This window comes from Artemia sp. Qi Xiang Cuo, chromosome 14 (assembly GCF_049724085.1).
Source record: "Artemia sp. Qi Xiang Cuo chromosome 14, ASM4972408v1, whole genome shotgun sequence".
Taxonomy (NCBI): Eukaryota; Metazoa; Arthropoda; class Branchiopoda; order Anostraca; family Artemiidae; genus Artemia; species Artemia sp. Qi Xiang Cuo.
Window position 1 is genome coordinate 12,107,858 of NC_142807.1, and position 24,831 is coordinate 12,132,688.

A 24,831-nucleotide genomic window follows, 5' to 3' on the forward strand; every position below is an offset into this window, starting at 1 on the left:
GCCTCCCTTTCTAGCAAGTTTTGGCATAGTTGAGGCCTCTTCCATTGCTTTAATTTATTAGCTTTCATATATAAAAAAATTGTTATTTGAAAAAGAAGTAACGTTTTGTGATGTTTAGACGTCAAAAGTGAGATAACCTGTTCGTTCAGCAGCATTTTTTACCCGTTTCAAGACTTTCTTGAGCTGTTAAAAACCCATTTGAATTTTCCCGAAAATTCACGACGTTATGCTACGAAAATTCACGACGTTATGCTACGTTGACGACGTTTCAGTAATCGAATTTTTTGCCTCCACTTCTAATATTGTTCAGAGAAAGGATATGTCCACCAACTTTCATGCTTTCTTGAAAAACAGAACAATTCTTATGCTTAGCCGCCCCACTATAATAGCGGCGTCTTATCTTTAGTCAGATTCCTGTTACAGAAAAAAAAACTCTTTCAAGCTTCTATCTGTTTAGTATCAAGGAATTATGCGTTAACTTTCGACTCGGATTGGTCGATCTAAAGACTTAAAAGGGACAATTTTGAAATTGAGAAATTATGGATGGCGCGCATAGTTGGCGCTGTAATCGAGCGTAATTTTGATTTTTCATCACTGAATATGACTATAATATATCTAACAGATCACACACAATTGAAGTCAAAAGACCTACTTAATACATGTTCGTTTGTCAAGTTTTTCCATTGGATCATCGATAATATTTTGTAAGGTCTGACCACCGTCCTCCATAACAACAAGTGCTAGCCCTCGTTCGATTTTCTTGTCAATGGCGTAAATTTTCACCACATTCGGATGATCAAAAAATTGAGCATTGAATTCACCATCAATACTTGTTAATGGAGAGAGCGGATCGTAGTCGGAACAAATCAATAATTTGACAGCGGCATCCATATCTAAAAAAAAGTACTGTAAAATAAGCAAAAGTGTAATATTTGAAAATAAAAATCATTCATATGGGTAGAATATCTATTAATATCACTAAAGTATATATATATATATATATATATATATATATATATATATATATATATATATATATATATATATATATATATATATATATATATATATATATATATATATATATATATATATATATATATATATATATATATTATATTATATATATTGTGTGTGTGTGTGTGTGTGTGTGTGTGTATATATATATTCGTGTAAGCGTGTGTATCTGTTGACGGTTACGTTGGGGGGTAGTAGCGATCGGTGTTTACCACTCAAAAGAACGGAGTGCCCAAATTTGCTCATCAGCTGATACCTTCGTTCTTTGAGTGTTGGGAGTTGTAGAGCTGTGAGGGCTGAACCATAAGTAACATATTTGATTCCTAGAATGATTTTAGGGGTCGTTTTTGCACTGTCTCAAGTTCATCATTAAGGAAGTTGATGTTATGCACATAAGGCTCCCAAACTGGGCACACGTATTCAAGCAGAGGGCGTACGTAACACGTGTATGTGATCAGCAATTGCTTCATAGAAAACCCCAATCGACGCAGTGAGGTCAAGGATCAAAGCGCGTAGTTGTCCTTTCTCACAAGATTCGTGACGTGTGGCACAAACAAACAATCGTCACTGAATGTCACACCAAGCACAACTGCAGTTGACGGGGTAGTGTACCAGGGGTCGGGGCAAGCAACATCTCTTTTTAGAGGATTGAAGCGCATTACTTTTCTCTTCTTCACATTAAACTGGAACCCGTTTGTACTGCACTGATCATTGAATTTATCTTTTAGGTCACTATCGAAATGAGGGATTACTTGAGATTTCTCAATGAGGTATTTAAGCAAGGCTGACAAATCGTCCACAAATTTGAATCATCCGTCAGTGTTGTCAAATAAAATGTAGTTAATGACGGCTAAAAATAAGGGAGTAGCAAGTTTGGTGCCTTGAGAGGTGCCACATGTTAGATCAGACCACTCCGAATCATGGTCTTCCTTGGAAAGCGCATAGACGCACTGGTATCGATGTCTCAGGAAGTCTACTAATAATAGCAGAATAGTATTTCTAGCGTCTATTTGTTTTAGATTCTGCAAAGCCGTGGTATGATGGATCAGGTCGAATTCCTTGCAATAATTCTCCAAAAGGAGATCAACTATGGTACCCCCTTTGTCTAGCCATTCTACTATTAAGTAGTAAAGTTGCACTAAATAGTGAGTTGTGCTACTGCCTTTCAGGCACCCGTACTGGTAAGGGTCGAGGCAAGGGCTTATTCGCAACAAAAGTTCACGGTAAATAAATGACTCTGTCACTTTCACTAGATTGGGGGTTATTGATATTGGCCGAAGGTCGTCACAAGTTTTGGGGTATTTTGTCTTAGGAATAACATGGATGCAGGCTTTCTTTCAGGTCTGAGGGAACTTTTGCTCTCTGAAGCATTGGTTGATAATAGACGTCACAGGTTTAGCTAGAAAAGGTGCATACTCAATGAGTAGCCTGACGGGCAGCTCACCTAGATATGAAGCACAGTTCTTTTTTTAGTTTATCAAGCTCTTTGCAGACTGTGTAATCCGGTATTTCTACAATTTGTTCGTCGGGAAAGCCGGACGAGAGATTTTCAATATTTTTGTCAGTGAATGAAGAGTCAGTCAGACAAATTGAAGGGAAAAGGGAATTTACTTCAGTTGAGGACACTAGAGAACCATCGTCTTTCTGTATCTTCAAGTCACTACTATTAAGTTTTCCAGACAGTCGTTTGACTTAGGAGTTCCACTTACGAGGCTTAGTAGTCAGCAGTGGAGTCACTTTATCGCGAAAATAAGCTTTCTGAGCGGCTCTGTTTACTTTCACTGTGTGATTGCACGAGTTTTTTGCCTCTGTCACTTCACCGTTCGAGTGGAGTGGGCATTGGGTCATGATTAGCGCTTTTATTTCTTGGTTTACCCAAGGCTTATCACTGTCACAATAGTATTGTAGTCATCACTGACTACAATAGTTTTGGACGGGAAGTGTTCGTGATATATCTGCAGAAGAACAGAGTTCAGAGTCTCAACTTTGAGGTTGATGTCTGGTATTGTGTAGATCTCACTGAAGTCAAAGGTCCAGTCAAGGTGAAGTCCAATCCAGCGTCCAAAGGAACAGATACTTTCTTTAGTCAAAGGCCAGGTCATTACTTTTGTTTTCTTTACTTTTAGGAAGTTGGCTTTGGACTCCCAGAAAAATCACAAAGTGGTCTGAGTTCTGTAATGGGCCTAAAGAGCTCGGCGGTGGGTATTGGTTGGAAAGGTTCGTGAAAATTAGGTCGAGTATGTTCCCACTTTGGTGGGTCGTAACTGCCACTACTTGTTTCAGGTCTATCACATTTGACATCCACTGCTTGTTATTTTTTATTAAGTCTCCGGCAATAATAAATGTGGAAGCTGCATACTGTCGACAGATGTTGTCTATAAATGTTTGTAGATATTGAACTAAATCTTTCGTGTTTTTTGCACTCTCTTGACTAGCACTAAAAAGCTAAATTAGGTATGGTTGCGAAGCAGCTATTCAGCGCTACGCCATCTATTTTTTGCCCAAATCTGTTTCTGAAATAGAAGGGTAGGCATTGAAGTGTTGCATGATGTTTCAGCAAAGATTCAGGTCTTTGGTAATAAGAAACTGATTCCAATGGACTCAGTGGAGTTTAACCAGCTTATACACTACCGCGATAATGAGGCACGAAAACTTTCTTGACAGGAATGAGGATTTGCACTCGGCCCAAATCACTTTGTGACAGAACTCAGTAGGTTCACTTAACAGTTTGCACGGAATGTCTTTTCAAAAATACAAATCGACACCTCCACCACGGCACTTGGGCGTTGCAGAGTAAGAAGTTTGGAATTTTCACCTTCACTGAAAACCACTCTGGCTCAATCATTAGAAGGAATACATGAATAGGATGAGGCACCGGGTCATAGAATGGGTGGGATTCCAAACGGGGGTCTACAGTTAACTTCTGTCAGTGTTCTTGACTAGCACTAAAAAGCTAAATTAGGTATGGTTGCGAAGCAGCTATTCAGCGCTACGCCATCTATTTTTTGCCCAAATCTGTTTCTGAAATAGAAGGGTAGGCATTGAAGTGTTGCATGATGTTTCAGCAAATATTCAGGTCTTTGGTAATAAGAAACTGATTCCAATGGGGTCAGTGGAGTTTAACCAGCTTATGACTTCGCAAATGCAGCTTATGACTGTAATGAACGCCCTAACAACAAGCATGGCGTGTTAACCTACGACAAATCAGCAGCCTACAGCAGCACAAGCCACATTTAGGCCAAAGCTAATCAAGCTGACAGATAGTGACGATATAGACTAATTTTTAAGCATGTTTGAGAGCACTGCAACGGGAAGTGGCTGGCCTAGGAAACAGTGGGCTACACTGCCACTGTATCCCGTTCTATCCGGTCCTTCATTGGAGACAACGTCAGGTTTATCAGCGGATACATTTGCTGATAATTATGCGGTTAAGACCGCAATAAATGAGAAGTTTTCTGTCACAAATGATAAATATCGCATATGCTTCCGAAGTGGAAGAAAAGATGAAAAGGAGTCCAACGAAGAATTAGGCAGGAAGCTGGCAACCAACTTCTATAGATGGCTCAGTCTAACATTGCTGAGAGTGCAAGCAGAGCGCCTGGCGGCAACAAGTACCCAGCCAGCCAGAGTGGTTGTGCCACTGAAGAATGTAGAAGAAATTTTTGATCTTTTACTGTTGGAACAGTTTACGGATGCAGTGCCGTACCACCTGCAGGTAGCCCTTCGGGCGAGGCAATTTAAAACTCTTAAGGAAGCTGTTTCTTTTGCGGAGGCGAGTGACCTAGCCCGTAAAACGACAAAAGATTGTTTGAAGACGGGTGGCAATAACAGAAACCAGCGTCTGGGTAAGGAATAAAGAAAAAAGAGGAGATTTAACGGCAAGCGTAAAGGAGAGGGGAGCAGTTATCAAGCGAGAGCTGAGTCCAAGGAAGGAAGCTCACGCGAGAGTCACCGAGCAGGAAACAAGAGATCCTGCTTTGTATGTGATGACACGTCACACTTTGCAAAGAACTGTCATAGGGAAAAGAAGCAGCTGGAAAATACGTGACAGGATTTCCTGGCTGAGAGCCCGGAAAGGCCCGATCACCATGAGTCGGTAGGGGCAGCGCAAGCGCTTCACAGCAAATTAGACGGAAGGAATATTGAAATGTTGTTGGACAGTGAAGCGGACATAACAGTTCTGCACTCAGAATAGGTACCAGAAGAGTCAGGCAACGAACTACTGACAGGATTCTAGAAAGATTCTTTTGGCCAAATGTTTATCTGGACGCAGCAAAACATTGTCAACAATGTCTTAACTGTTAGATGACAGCCAGAAATGCCAGATAGAGTAGGTGCCACTAAAACCACTCCTGATCATTGAAAATTCTTTCCACAAAATATGAATGGACCTGGTGGGACCTCTAGAGTGTAGTAAAACTGGTTTTATGTGGATCCTAGTGATAAGCAACTATGCAACCAGATATCCGGAGGTAATATCGCTTCACTCGACGCATTCACAGAGGATAGCCGACAAATTGATAAAGTTTTTCTCTCGAGTGGGGATAGCTTCAGAGATCCTGACCAGCAATGGAATTAACCTAATCTCCCAAGTAGTACAGAAACTGTACGTGGCCCTTGGCATTAAACCCCTTCGTACCAGTGTTTACCACCCGGAGATGGATGGATTGGTTGAGAGATTAAATGGAACAATAGTTCAGAGCAAAGAAAATTTGTCAGAGACGAGCCGAAGAAGTGGGATCAGTATCTTCCATATCTTTTGTTTGCGTACAGAGAGACTAAACAGGCTTCGACAGGTTTCTCAACATTCGAGCTGATCTATGGGCATTACGTCAGAGGACCAATAGATGTGTTACGAGAGGAGTGGGAGGAGAAAAAGAAAGATGCATCTGAATCGGTAGTCAGTTACCTAGTCAATATGCAGGAAGGACTAAGAAAATGAACCGAGATTGCACATCAAAACTTATTGACAAGTCAGGGACGACAGAAGACCTGGCATGACCATAACCGGAAACCCAGAGAGTTTGAAGTAGGAGATGAAGTGCGGGGCCTCTTACCGTATGGAAATAGCAAACTTGAGGTACAGTGGCAAGTCCCATACAAGATCTGGAAGAAATCTGGAAGTGTCTATTACCTAGTGGAATTTCCGAGGGAAAAAAGAAGTCAAAATTTATCCGACGTAAACTCTCTTAAAAAGTACTACGTGGAGAATCTGAATCAAATCTTGTTTATTAAATCGGAAAACTATGCGGGCACAACTCTGTAAGAAATGATGGACTACAAGGGTACATAAAATGACTGAGACTTCGAGGAAGCCCTCCAGATATCAATAATTTGAATTTAGAGTCATGGTCAGATAAAGCAATTGACTAGAATCTTCAGAAGATACAGAATGACCCCCTCGAACAGACCTGGGAAAACCGATCTCGTCATGCATGATATCGATATAGGCAGTAATCCACCAATACAGGAAAACCCTATCGAGTTCCAGAAGCAAAACGGTACCTGGTACAAACTGAAGTGGCTAATATGTTGCAAAAAGGAATCATAAGACCGTCTTAAAGTGATTGTGCGTCACCGATATTGCTAGTACCAAAGACAGATGGGATGGTGCGCTTTTGTGCCGAAAATCGGGAACTAAATAAAATTTCAATGCAGAATTGTTACCCACTACCTCGCACGAATCAGATCCTTGAGGGAATAGGCACGGTTAAATTTATTAGCTTTGTTTTTCAAAGAATGGTGGGAAATTCACCTCCCTTTCGATGGAAAATCCCCCGCAAAAATTTTGCCGTAGATAATTTCACCTTCTTAGCTCCCCTCCCTCCTGGATAACTCCTTCTTCGTTGACAGTCATCCCCAAGAAATTTTCAGCGGAAGATTCCTTGTTTTTAATTTAATTTTGGATCTAAATATCCCCCTCAGTGGAAATTTTATCCTGGAAATCTCCCCCTTCTCAATATTCACTTTTCCCATGGAGAATCATCCCCTCATGGAAAAGTACCCCAAACAGTTCCAACCCCACATAAAATGCCTCCCGGGTGATTCCTTTGAACTTCAGCCTATTTAAAATTGAGTTCACTGAATTAAAAAGTAAGACGAAGAATTTCATGTAGAAATTCTGGCAAGTTCCCCATGAAAAATTTCCCCTCCAAAGTTCATTCCCGGAAACTTTCCTCCCCACAAAAATTCTCCTCACGGAAACTCCCCCCGCAGAAACCCCCCCCCCCACCCAAAAAATTCTGTATGCTTCCCAATAACAAATACTATATGCAACCAATGGGGAAACCAAAAATCGCAAAGAAGAGAGAAACGAGGACAATAACAGACGGCGGAAAACAGAAGAAAAAGTTATTAAAATATTTCGGTTGAAACCTCTGCTCAACCGTCCTCAGTGCGGAATAATAGAAAAAAATGCGGATAAAAGTCCAAGGGACAATATAAAAACCAAACCTCAAAATAAACACTGAAACTAAAACCCAAATAATCAAGAACAGACTTGGTCAAATGCTCCCCGTAACCTGTTGTAAATAATTTCTGAGACCACACTGGCTCATCATGACAAAACAAAAAATAGCAAAGAAGAGAGAAACGAGGAAATACCAGCCAGTGAAGGTTTATTCTGAGGTTTGGTTTTTATACTGTCCTTTGGACTTTTATCTGTATTTCTTTTATTATTATTCTGCACTGAGGACGGTTGAGCGGAGGTCTCAACAGTCGAAGACCTCCATGATTAGCCAGTGTGGTGTCAGACATTATTTACGACATGCTTACGGGGAGCATTTGACCAAGTCCGTTCTTAATTATTTTGATTTTCGTTTCAGTGTTTATTTTGAGGTTTGATTTTTATATTGTCCTTTGGACTTTTATCTGCATTTTTTATTATTATGATAATTATTATTCTGCGCTGAAGACGGTTGAGCGGAGGTCTTAACCGAAATATCTGCAGAGCTTTTTCTTCTGTTATTTACCGGCTGTTATTGTCCTCGTTTCGCGATTTTTTTTTGTCATGATTAGCCAGTTTGGTCTCAGAAATTATTTTGTAAATAATGGGCAACTTCTCATAGCTAACAGTCCTTTCCCAGGGGATGTGGGGAGATTAGGTCATCCTTAGAGGCATAGTTACTGGAATTTTCAACAATGCTGAACAATATGGCTATCACAAAGTTCTGATTGGATCACTTTGAGGGAAAAGGAAGTGTGAAGGGGACTAGCTGTCCTCCCATGATTCTGGTCACTTAAAAAGGGCACTAGAACTTTTAATTTCCGTTCAAATGAGCACTGTCCCGATTTTAAAGAACTCAAGATTTTCAATTGGCTCAAGATTTTCAATTGGCTCAAGATCCGTGATCTTAACCCTTGAAAAAAAACGAAGTTCCACATTTTTAAAGATAGTAGCTTACAAACTGTATAATAAGTTTCTCTGATATCCTACGCTGAGTCAAATAATGTGAGTTTCCTAGATGTGAGATGTGAGTTAATGTGAGCTAGACTCTTCGGGGCGTTTTACCTACTTTTTTATAAGTCAGGCAAGTTTTTGTAGGTTCAAAAGATTTGAAAGGTAACATTGAAGTTAAATAAAATCTATTTATTTGGAATCAGGATAGAAACCCGTTTCTTTTTATGCATCAATTGTAATCCAAATTCAGTTTTTAGTCATTTGGGTGGTATTTGGCTGATTTGCTCCTTACTTGCAGTTTGTTACCATGTTTACTGTTTAATTTGGCCTCCCATACCACCATTAACTATATAGTTCTACGTGGGGACTTTTTCATGAAAAATCACACTCTGATTGGTGTTAACATTATATATATATATATATATATATATATATATATATATATATATATATATATATATATATATATATATATATATATATATATATATATATATATATATATATATATATATATATATATATATATATATATATATATATATATATATATATATATATATATATATATATATATATATATATATATATATATATATATATATATATATATATATATATATATATATATATATATATATATATATATATATATATATATATATATATATATATATATATGTATATATATATATATATATATATATATATATATATATATATATATATATATATATATATATATATATATATATATATATATATATATATATATATATATAGTGTGTGTGTGTGTGTGTGTGTGTGTGTGTGTGTGTGTGTGTGTGTGTGTGTGTGTGTGTTCTCTCTCTGTCTCTCTGTCTCTCTCTCTCTCTCTCTCTCTCTCTCTATATATATATATATATATATATATATATATATATCTATATATATATATATATATATATATATATATATATATATATATATATATATATATATATATATATATATATATATATATATATATATATATATATATATATATATATATATATATATATATATATATATATATATATATATATATATATATATATATATATATATATATATATATATATATATATATATATATATATATATATATATGGAGGTAATGATGCTCGTCCGGAGTTAGTTCCCATGCAAATTGGCGCATGAAGAACGGCCTCCATGTGCCTCTGGATACCTGGATAGCCACCAGAGAACCAAATGCATCTAGGGAAGGTTGGGTTGGCAGCCCACCTCCTGATACTTCTATTGCTACGAATGGAACCAGAAATTCAGCCTCGGATATATCATCTCAAACCCCGTATCGACCTCGGACCGCCCAAGGAAAATCCCTTCTGAAAATCGTTGACCAAGGTGGCACCAATGTGGCCACCTGGAACGTCCTGACGCTGAACCAACCTGGTTCGAAGCTTCTTTTAGCAAAAGAACTAAAAAAATATAAAGTCTCAATAGCTGGAGTCACCGACACGCACCTCCCTGAACATGGTAAAGAGGACATAGGTGAAGGACGCACATTGCTGTGGTCTGGCGGTAGCCAAAGAAGAGGAGGCGTTGGCCTAGTATTGAACAGTGCTGCACGTAGGGCCCTCCTGTCATTCAAACCAGTATCGCCTAGACTCCTGACCGCAAGACTGAATGGGAAGCACGGCAAAATAACTGTCATTACGTGATATGCCCCCACAGACAACACTGATGAAGAAAGACAAAGACGATTTCTATAACCTGCTTGGTTCTGAACTATCTTCTGAACCTCCCCAAGAAGACCTCCTCCTCCTAGGAGACATGAATGCAAGTGTTTCAAACGAATCAGGCCTGTGGGATCTCGCTGTTGGACCTGTTACAGTGGATAGCCTAAACGATAATGGAGAGAGGCTGCTGAATTGTTGTCTGGCCCACAATCTAACGATTGCGAACACATGGTTCCAGAGACCAAATATAGCCAAGTACACCTGGTATAGCAATGATGGATCAACAAAGAAGATGCTCGACTACATCATCTTACGTCGACGATGGCTGTCGTCTGTCCAGAATTGCCGCACCTACCGTGGTGCCGAGCTCGGGAACACCGACCACCGGCTGGTAGCAGCCAAAATTAAGCTCCGCCTCAAAGCTATGAAGAACAGCCAGTCTTCTCGGAAAATTGATGCCGGTCGCATCAAACAGGACCCCGCTCTGGCTGAGCGTTACCATGTGGTGATATCCAACAGATTTGAGGTCCTTGGCCAATGCGATGATAGTGAAGTTGCTTGGACGTCCTTCAAAGAGAACACTCTTGCGGCAGCAACTGACGGTGTTGGAATGAGGCAACGGAAGAAAAAGGACTGGATCAGTAATCACTCCCTTGCCACCATAGAGCTCAGGCGAGAAGCACGTCTTGGCGGGGACATGGCTACATACAGACTGCTAAACAAAGAGCGGAATTCCATGTTGCATAAAGACCGCAAGGCTTTTATTGACAGCAAGGCATCTGAACTGCAAGAGGCCGCCAAGAAAAAGGACATTGGAGCCACCTACAAGATTCTTCGTGAGCTGTCAGGTCAGCACACTCAAACTACGCCATACCTTCGAAGCGCTAGCGGTGAGAATATCTACGACCAATCACAATGCCTCCGCCAGTGGGAGGACCACTTTGAGAAACTGCTCAACTCAGATCCACCAGACCAGACGGACCATGAGCTAGCAGCTGCTGCGGCTACTACCCTACCTGCTCCTGATGGTTCTGAATTTACAGCGGAGGAGATAAAAGCTGCCACCCGCAAGCTAAAGAATAACAAAGCGCCAGGAATCTGTGGCCTAACATCGGAATTACTGAAAAATGGGGGTCCAGCCATGATCCTCTGGCTACGCATGCTGTTTAGCCTTGTGTGGTACTCTGAAAAAATCCCCTCAGACTGGAAGAAGGGCCTACTTGTGCCAATCTACAAGAGGAAAGGGAGCAAAGCAGAATGTCTCAATTATCGTGGCATAACTGTACTCTCAGTTCCTGGAAAGCTCTTCGTTATGCTGCTTCTCAAATGGGCAAAAAGAGATCTCCAGGCCCTGCGTCGCCCCCAGCAAGCTGGCTTCATGCCAGGCAGGTCCACCACCGAGCAAATCCATACGATTAGACAGCTAGTAGAGAAAACTCTTGAATATAAGAGGAAGGCGTACATTGCCTTTGTAGATTTTCGATCCGCCTTCGACACTGTCGATAGGCGGTCACTATGGCTAATCCTCCAGTCTGCTGGCGTACCCTCGAAAATCGTCCGTCTCCTCGAAGAGCTGTATAATAACATTGAAAGTGCGGTGATCGTAAGTGGACGGCCTTCTGGATATTTCAAAATTAAAAATGGTGTCTGGCAAGGATGTGCCGCTGCACCTGAGATCTTCAACTGTGTAATAGACCACATTCTGAATAAAGCACAGCATGTGCAGCCATTTGGCATAGACTTTGCTGGAAGAGTTCTTTCAGACGTTGAATTTGCCGACGACGTGGCGCGAATATGCAAAAACATTAGTGACCTCAAAACTACACTGGAAGCACTGGCCTCTGCCGCTGAGAAATTCGGTCTGAAAATAAATTGGTCGAAGACCAAGATAACGCCCGATGAGAAAACACCGTCCAACCCCCTGTCATCTCTGGAAATTTGTGGCCAGACTGTAGAAGTAGTCAAGCAGTTTACCTACCTTGGTTCAATTGTCTGCTCAAACGGAAGCCTAGATGCCGAAATATCAGCAAGAGCGGCAAAAGCAAACTCTGTCTTCAGTCGCCTTCTAGAAACAGTCTTCCATAAACCCCATATCAGTCGTTTCACCAAAGCACGAATATATTCTGCTTCGGTTGCCAGCGTTATGCTCTATTCTGCTGAGACTTGGTCGCTGACTCAGACACAGACGCTGAAGGTAGATGCCATCCAGACAAAACACCTCCAAAAAATCGAAGGCTCCCGACGGCCCGACAGGGTACGAAATTCAGAAATCCTCGGGTCCTTCAAACTCCCACCCCTGTCCGAGCAGCTTGAATCTCGCTCGCCGCGTTGGTATGGTCATCTGCTCCGTCTGCCTGCCCAAACACCCGCCCGACTCATCTTCGATTTCGACCCAGCTGCAAACGGCTGGAGGCGTCCTAGGGGAAGACCGACGCACCAGATGGGCGGACGTCATCCGTGATCGGCTCGCCTCCAGAAACATCAACCCGGCTGAAGTGACAACCCTCGCCCTGAACCGACCACTCTGGAGAAGACTGACGGCGCTGACGACTGGTTCCCTCTACACTGGCGACGCTGCCGAGCAAGAGCTTTAAGTAAGTAAGTATAATATATATATATATATATATATATATATATATATATATATATATATATATATATATATATATATATATATATATATATATACATATGGGAGGTCTCCGACTGTTGAGGCCTCCGCTCAACCGTCCTCAGTGCAGAATAATAATAAAAGAAATACAGATAAAAGTCCAAAGGACAGTATAAAAACCAAACCTCAGAATAAACCTTCACTGGCTGGTATTTCCTCGTTTCTCTCTTCTTTCGATTTTTTGTTTTGTCATGATGAGCCAGTGAGGTCTCAGAAATTATTTACAACTAGGTCACGGGGAGCATTTGACCAAGTCTGTTCTTGATTATTTGGATTTTAGTTTCAGTGTTTATTTTGAGGTTTGGTTTTTATATCGTCCTTTGGACTTTTATCTGCATTTTTTTTTATTATTCTGCACTGAGGACAGTTGAGCAGAGGTTGCAACCGAAGTATTTTCATAACTTTTTCTTCTGTTTTCCGCCGTCTGTTATTGTCCTCGTTTCTCTCTTCTTTGCGATTTTTGGTTTCCTCATTGGTTGCATATAGTATTTGTTATTGGGAAGCATACTGAATTTTTTGGGTGGGTGGGAGGGTTTCTGCGGGGGGATTTTCCCTGAGGAGAATTTTTGCGGGGAGGAATGTTTGCGGGAATGAACTTTGGAGGGGAAATTTTTCATGGGGAACTTGCCAGAATTTCTACATGAAATTCTTTTATACGTCTTACTTTTTTTTTCGGTGACTCAATTTTAAATAGGCTGAAATTCAAAGGAATCACCCGGGAGACATTTTATGTGGGGTTGGAACTGTCTGGGGTACTTTTCCATGAGGGGATGATTCTCCATGGGAAAAGTGAATATTGAGAAGGGGGAGATTTCCAGGATAAAATTTCCACTGAGGGGGATATTTAGATCCAAAATTAAATTAAAAACAAGGAATCTTCCGCTGAAAATTTCTTGGGGATGACTGTCAACGAAGAAGGAGTTATCCAAGAGGGGGGGGGTAAGAAGGTGAAATTATCTACGGTAAAATTTTTGCGGGGGATTTTCCATGGAAAGGGAGGTGAATTTCCCACCATTCTTTGAAAAACAAAGCTAATAAATTTAGCCGTGCCTATTCCCTCAAGGATCTGATTCGTGCGAGGTAGTGGGTAACAATTCTGCATTGAAATTTTATTTAGTTCCCAATTTTCGGCACAAAAGCGCACCATCCCATCTGTCTTTGGTACTAGCAATATTGGTGACGCACAATCACTTTAAGACGGTCTTATGATTCCTTTTTGCAGCATATTAGCCACTTCAGTTTGTACCAGGTACCGTTTTGCTGCTGGAACTCGATAGGGTTTTCCTGTATTGGTGGATTACTGCCTATATCGATATCATGCATGACGAGATCGGTTTTCCCAGGTCTGTTCGAGGGGGTCATTCTGTATCTTCTGAAGATTCTAGTCAATTGCTTTATCTGACCATGACTCTAAATTCAAATTATTGTTGTCTGGAGGGCTTCCTCGAAGTCTCAGTCATTTTATGTACCCTTGTAGTCCATCATTTCTTACAGAGTTGTGCCCGCATAGTTTTCCGATTTAATAAACAAGATTTCATTCAGATTCTCCCCGAAGTACTTTTTAAGAGAGTTTACTCGGATAAATTTTGACTTCTTTTTCCCTCGGAAATTCCACTAGGTAATAGACACTTCCAGATTTCTTCCAGATCTTGTATGGGACTTGCCACTGTACCTCAAGTTTGCTATTTCCATACGGTAAGAGGCCCCGCACTTCATCTCCTACTTCAAACTCTCTGGGTTTCCGGTTATGGTCATGCCAGGTCTTCTGTCGTCCCTGACTTGTCAATAAGTTTTGATGTGCAATCTCGGTTCATTTTCTTAGTCCTTCCTGCATATTGACTAGGTAACTGACTACCGATTAAGATGCATCTTTCTTTTTCTCCTCCCACTCCTCTCGTAATACATCTAGTGGTCCTCTGACGTAATGCCCATAGATCAGTTCGAATGTTGAGAAACCTGTCGAAGTCTGTTTAGTCTCTCTGTACGCAAACAAAAGATATGGAAGATACTGATCCCACTTCTTCGGCTCGTCTCTGACAAATTTTCTTAGCTCTGCAATATGGTCCTATTCAACCTATCAACCAATCCATCCATCTCCGGGTGGTAAACACTGGTACGAAGGGGTTTAATGCCAAGGGCCACGTACAGTTTCTGTACTACTTGGGAGATTAGGTTAATTCCATTGCTGGTCAGGATCTCTGAAGCTATCCCCACTCGAGAGAAAAACTTTATCAATTTGTCGGCTATCCTCTGTGAATGCGTCGAGTGAAGCGATATTACCTCTGGATATCTGGTTGCATAGTTGCTTATCACTAGGATCACATAAAACCAGTTTTACTACACTCTAGAGGTCCCACCAGGTCCATTCATATTTTGTGGAAAGAAGTTTCAATGATCAGGAGTTGTTTTAGTGGCACCTTCTCTATCTGGCATTTTCTGGCTGTCCTCTAACAGTTAAGACACTGTTGACAATGTTTTGCTGCGTCCAGATAAACATTTGGCCAAAAGAATCTTTCTAGAATCCTGTCAGCAGTTCGTTGCCTGACTCTTCTGGTACCTATTCTGAGTGCAGAACTGTTATGTCTGCTTCACTGTCCAACAACATTTCAATATTCCTTCCGTCTAATTTGCTGTGAAGCGCTACCGCTGCCCCTACCGACTCATGGTGATCGGGCCTTTCCGGGCTCTCAGCCAAGAAATCCTGTCACGTACTTTCCGGCTGCTTCTTTTCCCTATGACAGTTCTTCGCAAAGTGTGATGTGTCATCACACAAAGCAGGATCTCTTGTTTCCTGCTCGGTGACTCTCGCGTGAGCTTCCGTCCTTGGACTCAGCTCTCGCTTGATAACTGCTCTCCCCTCCTTTACGCTTGCCGTTAAATCTCCTCTTTTTTCTTCATTCCTTACCCGGACGCTGGTTTCTGTTATCGCCACCCATCTTCAAACAATCTTTTGTCGTTTTACGAGCTAGGGCACTCGCCTCCGCAAAAGAAACAACTTCCTGAGTTTTAAATTGCCTCTCCCGAAGGGCTACCTGCAGGTGGTACGGCACTGCATCCGTAAACTGTTCCAACAGTAAAAGATCAAAATTTCTTCTACATTCTTCAGTGGCACAACCACTCTGGCTGGCCGGGTGCTTGTTGCCGCCAGGCTCTCTGCTTGAACTCTCAGCAATGTTAGACTGAGCCATCTATAGAAGTTGGTTGCCAGCTTCCTGCCGAATTCTTCGTTGGACTCCTTTTCATCTTTTCTTCCACTTCGGAAGCGTATGCGATATTTATCATTTGTGACAGAAAACTTCTCATTTATTGCGGTTTTAACCGCATAATTATCAGCAAATATATCCGCTGATAAACCTGACGTTGTCTCCAATGCGGGATCGGATAAAACGGGATACAGCTGTGTAGCCCACTGTTTTCTAGGCCAGCCACTTGCCGTTGCAGTGCTCTCAAACATGCTTAAAAATGAGTCTATATCGTCAATATCTGTCAGCTTCATTAGCTTTGGCCTAAATGTGGCTTGTGCTGCTGTAGGCTGCTGCTGATTTGTCGTAGGTTAACACGCCATGCTTGTTGTTAGGGCGTTCATTACAATCTTAAGCTGCATTTGCGAAGTCATAATCTGGTTAAACTCCACTGACCCCATTGGAATCAGTTTCTTATTATCAAAGACCTCAATATTTGCTGAAACATCATGCAACACTTCAATGCCTACCCTTCTATTTCAGAAACAGATTTGGGCAAAAAATAGATGGCGTAGCGCGGAATAGCTGCTTCACAACCATACCTAATTTAGCTTTTTAGTGCTAGTCAAGAACACTGACAGTATTTAACTGTAGACCCCCGCTTGGAATCCCACCCATTCTATGATCCGGTGCCTCATCCTGTTCATGTATTCCCTCTAATGATTGAACCAGAGTGATTTTCAGTGAAGGTGAAAATTCCAAACTTCTTACTCTGCAACGCCCAAGTGACGTGGTGGAGGTGTCGGTTTGTATTTTCGAAAAGACATTCCGTGCAAACTGTTAAGTGAACCTACTGAGTTCTGTCACAAAGTGATTTGGGCCGAGTGCAAATCTTCATTCCTGTCAAGAAAGTTTTCGTGCCTCATTATCGCGGTAGTGTATTATCCCGAGAGTGCAAAAACACGAAAGATTTAGTTCAATATCTACAAAAATTTATAGACAACATCTGTCGACAGTATGCAGCTTCCGCATTTATTATTGCCGGAGACTTAATAAAAAATAACAAGCAGTGGATGTCAAACATGATAGACCTGAAACAAGTAATGGCAGTTACAACCCAACAAAGTGGGAGCATACTCGACCTAATTTTCACGGACCTTTCAAACCAATACCCACCGCCGAGCTCTTTAGGCCTATTATAGAACTCAGACCACTTTGCGAGTTTTCTGGGAGTCCAAAGCCAACTTCCAAAAAGTAAAGAAAACAAAAGTAATGACCTGGCCTTTGACTAAAGAAAGTATCTGTTCCTTTGGACGCTGGATTGGAACCTTTGACTTCAGTGAGATCTACACAATAGCAGACATCAACCTCAAAGTTGAGACTCTGAACTCTGTTCTTCTGCAGAAATATCACGAGCACTTCCCGTCCAAAACTATTGTAGTCAGTGACAGTGATGAGCCTTGGGTTAACCAAGAAATCAAAGCCCTAATCATGACCCAATACCAACTCCACTCGAACAGTGAAGTGACAGAGGCAAAAAACTCGTGCAATCACACTGTGAAAGTAAACAGAGCCGCTCATAAAGCTTATTTTTGCGATAAAGTGACTCCACTGCTGACTAATAAGCTTCGTAAGTGGAACTCCTAAGTCAAACGACTGTCTGGAAAACTTAATAGTAGTGACTTGAAGCTACAGAAGGACGATGGCTCTCTAGTGTCCTCAACTGAACTAAATTCTCTTTTCCCTTCAATTTGTCCGACTGACTCTTCATTCACTGACAAAAATATTGAAGATCTCTCGTCCGGCTTTCCCGACAAACAAATTGTAGAAATACCGGATTACGCGGTCTGCAAAGAGCTTGATAAACTAAAAAAAAACTGTGCTTCATATCTAGGTGAGCTGCCCGTCAGGCTACTCATTGAGTATGCACCTTTTCTAGCTAAACCTATGACGTCTATTAACAACCAGTGCTTCAGAGAGCAAAAGTTCCCTCAGACCTGAAAGAAAGCCTGCATCCATGTTATTCCTAAGACAAAATACCCCAAAACTTGTGATGACCTCCGGCCAATATCAATAACCCCCAATCTAGTGAAAGTGACAGAGTCATTTATTTACCGTGAACTTTTGTTGCGAATAAGCCCTTGCCTCGACCCTTACCAGTACGAGTGCCTGAAAGGCAGTAGCACAACTCACTATTTAGTGCAACTTTACCACTTAATAGTAGAATGGCTTGACAAAGGGGGTACCATAGTTGATCTCCTTTTGGATGATTATTGCAAGGCATTCGACCTGATCCATCATATCATGGCTTTGCAGAATCTAAAACAAATGGAAGCTAGAAAGACTATTCTGCTATTATTAGTAGACTTCCTGAGACATCGATATCAGTGCGTCTATGCTCTTTTCAAGGAAGACCATGATTCGGAGTGGTCTGAGCTAACATTTGGCGCCCCTCAAGGCACCAAACTTGCTGCTCCCTTATTTTTAGCCGTCATTAACTACATTTTATTTGACAACACTGACGGATGATTCAAATTTGTGGACGATTTGTCAGCCTTGCTGAGATACCTCATTGAGAAATTTCAAGTAATCCCTCAGTTCGATAGTGACCTAAAAGATAAATTCAATGATCAGTGCAGTACAAACGGGCTCCAGGTTAATGTGAAGAAGACAAAAGTAATGCGCTTCAATCCTCTAAAAAGAGATGTTGCTTGCCCCGACCCCTGGCACCCTACCCCGTCAACTGCAGTTGTGCTTGGTGTGACATTCAGTGATGATTGTTTGTTTGGGCCACACGTCACGAATCTTGTGAGAAAGGGCGACTACGCGCTGTGATCCTTAACCTCACTGCGTCGATTGGGTATTTCTATGAAGCAATTGCTGATCGCATACACGTGTTACGTACGCCCTCTGCTTGAATACGTGTGCCCAGTTTGGGAGCCTTAAGTGCATAACATCAACTTCCTTAATGATGAACTTGAGACAGTGCAAAAACAACCCCTAAAATCATTCTAGGAATCAAATATGTTACTTATGATTCAGCCCTCACAGTTCTACAACTCCCAACACTCAAAGAACGAAGGTATCAGCTGATGAGCAAATTTGGCCACTCCGTTCGTTTGAGTGGTAAACACCGATCGCTACTACCCCCCAACGTAACCGTCAACAGATACACACGCTTACACGAATATATATATATACACACACACACACACACACACACATATATATATATATATATATATATATATATATATATATATATATATATATATATATATATATATATATATATATACATATTCAGGATATTTCACGATATAATCAACTGGAAAGTATAGACTTTCTCAAAAGTCTAAAAGGGGAACTGAAATGTTATAAAAACAGCAAAATTGTCGTAACGTGAATTACTTAATCAAGTTTAGACTTTTCTCAAAAGCTTAAATGGAAAACTGCAGTTCTAAAAAGCAACAAAAATATTAGTAACGTGAATTAATTAATAAGGTTTAGACTTTTCTTAAGAGCCTAAACCGAAAACTGGAATTGCAAAAACAGCGAAATGTCGGTAACGTGAATTAATTGATTAGGTTTGGACGTTTTTCAGAAGCCTAAACGGAAAACTAAAATTGTAAAAAACAGCAAAATGTCGCAAGCGTGATTAAATTAGTTACCATCAAATCAGGAGCTCTTCAAACAGGTTCACTTGCAGGAATAGTAGACACTTTGTCTCAATTCCAGATCCACCGTTCAACGCCTCTCAAAATTCAGGGATTTTATCCCGCCACAAGACATCAAATGTGGCAACTCTTACCACATCAACCAATAATTAGAACCCACGTCCTAAAATTGGTCTAAATCAGGAACCCATATCGCTCTATAAATTCACAACGTGCAAACATTTTAAAACAGAGATGTTTATTCTTCAAAGGTCAGGAAAGGCAGTGTTGCCAGAAGATGAAACAAAAAATACGCCAGAACCTTTAAAAAATACGCACAAAGTACGACAGAGCCTTTGAAAACCAAGACTGCCAACACGGTCAGTTCCTAAAGTGCTAAAATTGCCCAAATTTGCGTGTTTCACAACAATTTTCAGCAATACAATCAAAAGAAATTTTTAGCGTTAAAAGGTTAGACTTTTCTTTTTTGGACGTTTTTCAGAAGCCTAAACAGAAAACTAAAATTGTACAAAACAACAAAATGTCCCAAGCGTGATTAAATTAGTTACCATCAAATCAGGAGCTCTTCAAACAGGTTGACTTGCAGGAATAGTAGACACTTTGTCCCAATTCCAGATCCACCGTTCAATGCCTCTCAAAATTCAGGAATTTTATCCCGCCACCAGACATCAAATGTGGCAACTCTTACCACAGCAACCATAAATTAGAACCCAAGTCCTAAAATTGGTCTAAATCAGGAACCCTTATCGCTCTGTAAATTCACAACGTGCAAACATTTTAAAACAGAGATGTTTATTCTTCAAAGGTCAGGAAAGGCAGTGTTGCCAGAAGATGAAACAAAAAATACGCCAGAACCTTTAAAAAATACGCACAAAGTACGACAGAGCCTTTGAAAACCAAGACTGCCAACACGGTCAGTTCCTAAAGTGCTAAAATTGCCCAAATTTGTTTGTTTCACAACAATTTTCAGCAATACAATCAAAAGAAATTTGTAGTGTGTCGCAGCTTGCGCCGCGACACGCGCATGGCCCGCTAAGAGTAGTTGGATAGGTTTTAGCTCAATTTATTTTGTCTGATTATTTCAAACTTGGCGCCAATCCTTCGAAACGAACACGGTAAAAACGTGGTACTGGTTTTATCAAACTTCGCGCAAATATTTCGAAACAAATCCGGCAAAATGCGGTTCCACCCTTTGAGCTAATTCCTCTGAACATTTTTCAAAATCCTCATTATTTCGTCCATACCAAAAAGAAAAAATTTTATCAAGAAAGTTGTACAAATTGTACCAAATGCTACAGTGTTATACATGACGAAATAGTGCTAAAATAGTAATTTCCTGCTAAGGCCAGACACAGTTTTGCCCCTAATCTAACTCTAATTTTACCTTACTTGCTTACCCTTGGCCCCCCCTGCTCTGCTTTCACGGAAAAACATCCATTTTGCGTAATCCGCCAAATTTCACCTGTTTTTAGATGCAGTTTTACGTGTCATAATGGTTAAACAGCTGCTAAACCTTTTTATTAACCTCTAGAACTTAATATTTATTCCTATAGATACGCTGAACTATACTAGTAACAATCACAAGCCGAAGACATAAAATATCTTTGGTTTTTATTATCGCATAACAATTATAATTATGTAGCTGCTTAGAGATCAATTAAATGTTAAGATTGGCCAAAAAATAACAGAAACAAACTAATGAACCACGAAATATAACTGGCCATATTTTGTTAGAGCCACTCAAAATAAAACCAAATTTTTTAATGGCTATCAGAAAAGAATTTTTAGTCCCACTTAATTACCTAGTAGGCTACAGACTAGTCTAATAAAAAAAATAAGTTTAAAATTTGCCATATTGAGATTTTGATGATAGTAAGTCGAGCCATTGATTCAGTGTTTAACAAGGAAACTTACATTATTTTCACATTTTAGTACCATCACGACGAACAAAATAGCGGTAAATCTCAGACACAGGTGACTCGAAAACAGCCATCATCCAGGGTAAGCTAGCCCGAGGGCCAAAACCGGGTGAAGGGAGGGGGCTGCTGCAAAAACTTAACTTTTAGAAAATGTTTTCATTACTCAGTTGACAGTTCACGTCGGAACCAGGTTTAATTTTATTTTGGGGGTTATCAACCCTAGGAACAGGCCTATACAACCCTTATTGTAGGTCAAAATGTGAGGCAGTTTAACTGCAATTTTCTTGAACCTGTGAATCATTAGTGCTGTTGTTCAAAAGGCGGCTTTAGAACGCTTTAAAAGGGCTTTAAAGACATAATAAAATAGCAATTCTATTCACTTATTTCAAACACAGGGAGTATGTTGAAAATATGATTGCTTCCTCCAACAAGTCAAAAATCTAATGTTAATTGTTCCTAACTTTTAAATAGTAGATAAAAGCTCCTCTCAAAGTAAAAGTTCAAGGTCTTCTGTTGGCAAAGTGAGACATTTACGCTTTGCAGGGGCGTTTTTGTCAGAAAAAAACTAGCAGTTTAATACAATTGAGTTTTGGCTACGTCCTGGCTATTCTCTTAAATCACACAGAAAATTATTGAAGGTATTAGCTTATGCTTTGGTTTTTATACACCTTTTCTTTAGCTAGCTATATGTTTTGGTAGAATAACTGCTATGACCTCAGGAGAAATATATGCCAAAGCTACACCAGAAATTTTTTCTCATTTAAACAATAGAACTTAAAAGTCTTTATAACCGTAAAAATAAGGATTTAGAAAAAGTATGAGGCTCAAAGCACTTTCAATCTGCCCCATATGAACTGTTAATCAATTTTGAAAGTTTAACTTTAATATCATGAAGAATTTCTAAGATCATCAGAGTTCAGTGTCAGTAGTATCCCCTCACTGTTTTCTGTGACATCCATAGGGACTACTCTTTTCTTCCATTAACAAAGGAGAAGGTTTAACAGCGCATCCCTGTTTCTACGAGTCCTGCGACGCCATGTTTGCATGTTGACACAGCTGGCAGGATTCTCAGAGAATAAGCATAGGATTTCCATGGGTCAGATAGGGGGTGTGTGAGTGGAGCCACTAGTCCCACAAGACGTAAAAACTGCGCAATACAATCGGTCCTCTGTTTCCACTGGTCCCTGTTTCAACCGATCCCTTGATTCAGAAACACCCAGGGATTCCCGTGACCAGGTGTAGGCCATCTAACTAAATAACGGCACACACCTTACGCAACGACAGCGCACACGTCGCGTAATGACAGCACACACGTGGGTCTTATGTAATGACGGTGCACACATGGGTGTTGCGTAATGACAGAGCGCACCTTGCGCAATGACAGCACACACATCACTGTCACATAATTCTTTTATTTTTCAAGGCGTTTTTTTCTTTCTTTCATGGTTCTTGGGAAAAAATTATTGGTATGCCACATTATCGGTTAAAAAAACATGCTTTTAAAGAAATTTTATTGCATAAAAGAAAAGATTGTTGGTCCGGTCAAATCAAGAGTATACTAGACAATTGTGAGCTATCAGGCTGGTAGAATGACGGCATTAGACCAGGGTTGGAAACGGGATTGATTGCAAAATCTGTAGAAAAACTGCTACAAGATCGAGAAATCTAGGCTTGGCAAGAAGATAAGGATAAGTCACAATCCCTTGGGATATATAGAAAAATTAAAGAAGCCTCAGGAGAAGAAATATATCTAAAATTTGGGCTCCAAAATGATACTTTAAAATGGGTCGTATCAGTAAGGGGGAATTTTATGCCGCTTGGGGGGAGAAAAAGTATTTAGGGAGGGTTATGGTAAGGAGTGGTCCCTTCTTCTTTCTGATGAGCGGCGAGTCTGGAGATTTAGAAAATTTTTTGTGTTATTGTGAAGAACTGAAGGTACTTACTAGGGAAATTTTTGGGAGGGATGTCATGGATAGAAGGTGTTTAGAAAATAAAATAGGAAGTAGATGCAAAGTGAATATTGGAAAATTGGGAAATTTTTTGAGTGTTGGGATGAGACATATGGAGGGTTTTCTATCGTAGTATTATTTTCAAAAGTGTTTGAACTTATTATTATGTTTTATGCGTTTGTTGTATTTGTATTATCCATGGCCATTGGGGCTTTTGTCAGAAATATATCTATATCTATATCGTTGGTGTTACAGGAGTGTACGAAAATGTAAAAAACAAGGTTAATGAAAGAGGAAGTTTCTCGAGATAAATAAAATTAGGGTTGTTGATCAATATGATGTTGCAGGAGTATATGAAAATATAAAAAGAAACATGGTTAATGAAAGAAGAACTTGTTTGAAACTAATAAAATTAAGAGTTTTAGCGGAAATTAATAAATTAAGCCTTTTGATTTATATCATTTTTAAGGGGCGGACGAAAATGTAAAAACACGTTTATTGAAAGAAGAGCTTGTTCCAAATAAATAAATAAAGACCTTTTGCTCGATTTGGTGTTACAGAAATGTAAGAAAATGCGAAAACAGGGTTAATGAAAGAAGAGCTTGTTCGAAACGGATAATCTAAAACGTTTTGATCAATATGATGTTGCAGGAGTATACAAAAATTGTGAAAGAAAAATTAATGAGCAATCCAATATTGTTGTTCGAAACTAATAAAATTAAGCATTTTGATCAATTTGGTGCTACAGGAACGTAACAAAATATAGAAACATGGTTAATGAAAGAAGGAATTGTTCATAATAAATAAAATTAATCCTCTTGAGCAATAAGATGGTGCAGGAGTATTTGAAAATTTAAAAAACAATGTCAATGAAAGAAGAAACTGTTCGAAATTAATAAAATTAGGGTTTTTAATCAATATAGTATAACAGGAGCGTACGAAAATGTAACAACGTGGTTAATGAAAGAAGAAATTGTTCAAAATTAGTAAAAGCCGGCCTTTGGATAAATATGATGTTGCAAGAGTAAACTAGGGTGCCACTCTGCAAAGCGGGGTGGACGGAGGGGTGCCAAGTGGATGGCTTGGGGCAGAGGCGTAATGCCATGATGTAGTGGGGGTGTTTTTTGGAGCGCCATGAAAGGTTAGGCTTCCAAAATGTCAAGGTGGGTGAATATTCATATGCTTAGCTCAATGAAAACGTGGCGCTTTCGTTATTAGCACTCAGATATACCTCAATTAGGCCTAAATTTGCATCTAATATCAACCTTGCCAGTCTGAAAATGATTGCTAGGATGT

At 40.0% G+C, this 24,831-nt stretch overlaps 1 protein-coding gene across 1 annotated transcript in view; it reads right to left on the reverse strand.

Annotated features, from left to right (window-relative positions):
• Positions 1-24,831, reverse strand: part of LOC148944136 (serine/threonine-protein kinase mos-like) — a 246,452-nt gene that overhangs the window by 116,406 nt on the left and 105,215 nt on the right. Inside the window, exon 2 of the mRNA XM_089099838.1 lies at positions 653-893. Coding sequence (XP_088955964.1) covers positions 653-891 — 239 coding nt within the window. The 5' untranslated portion in view covers positions 892-893. The remainder of the gene's footprint in view (positions 1-652; positions 894-24,831) is intronic.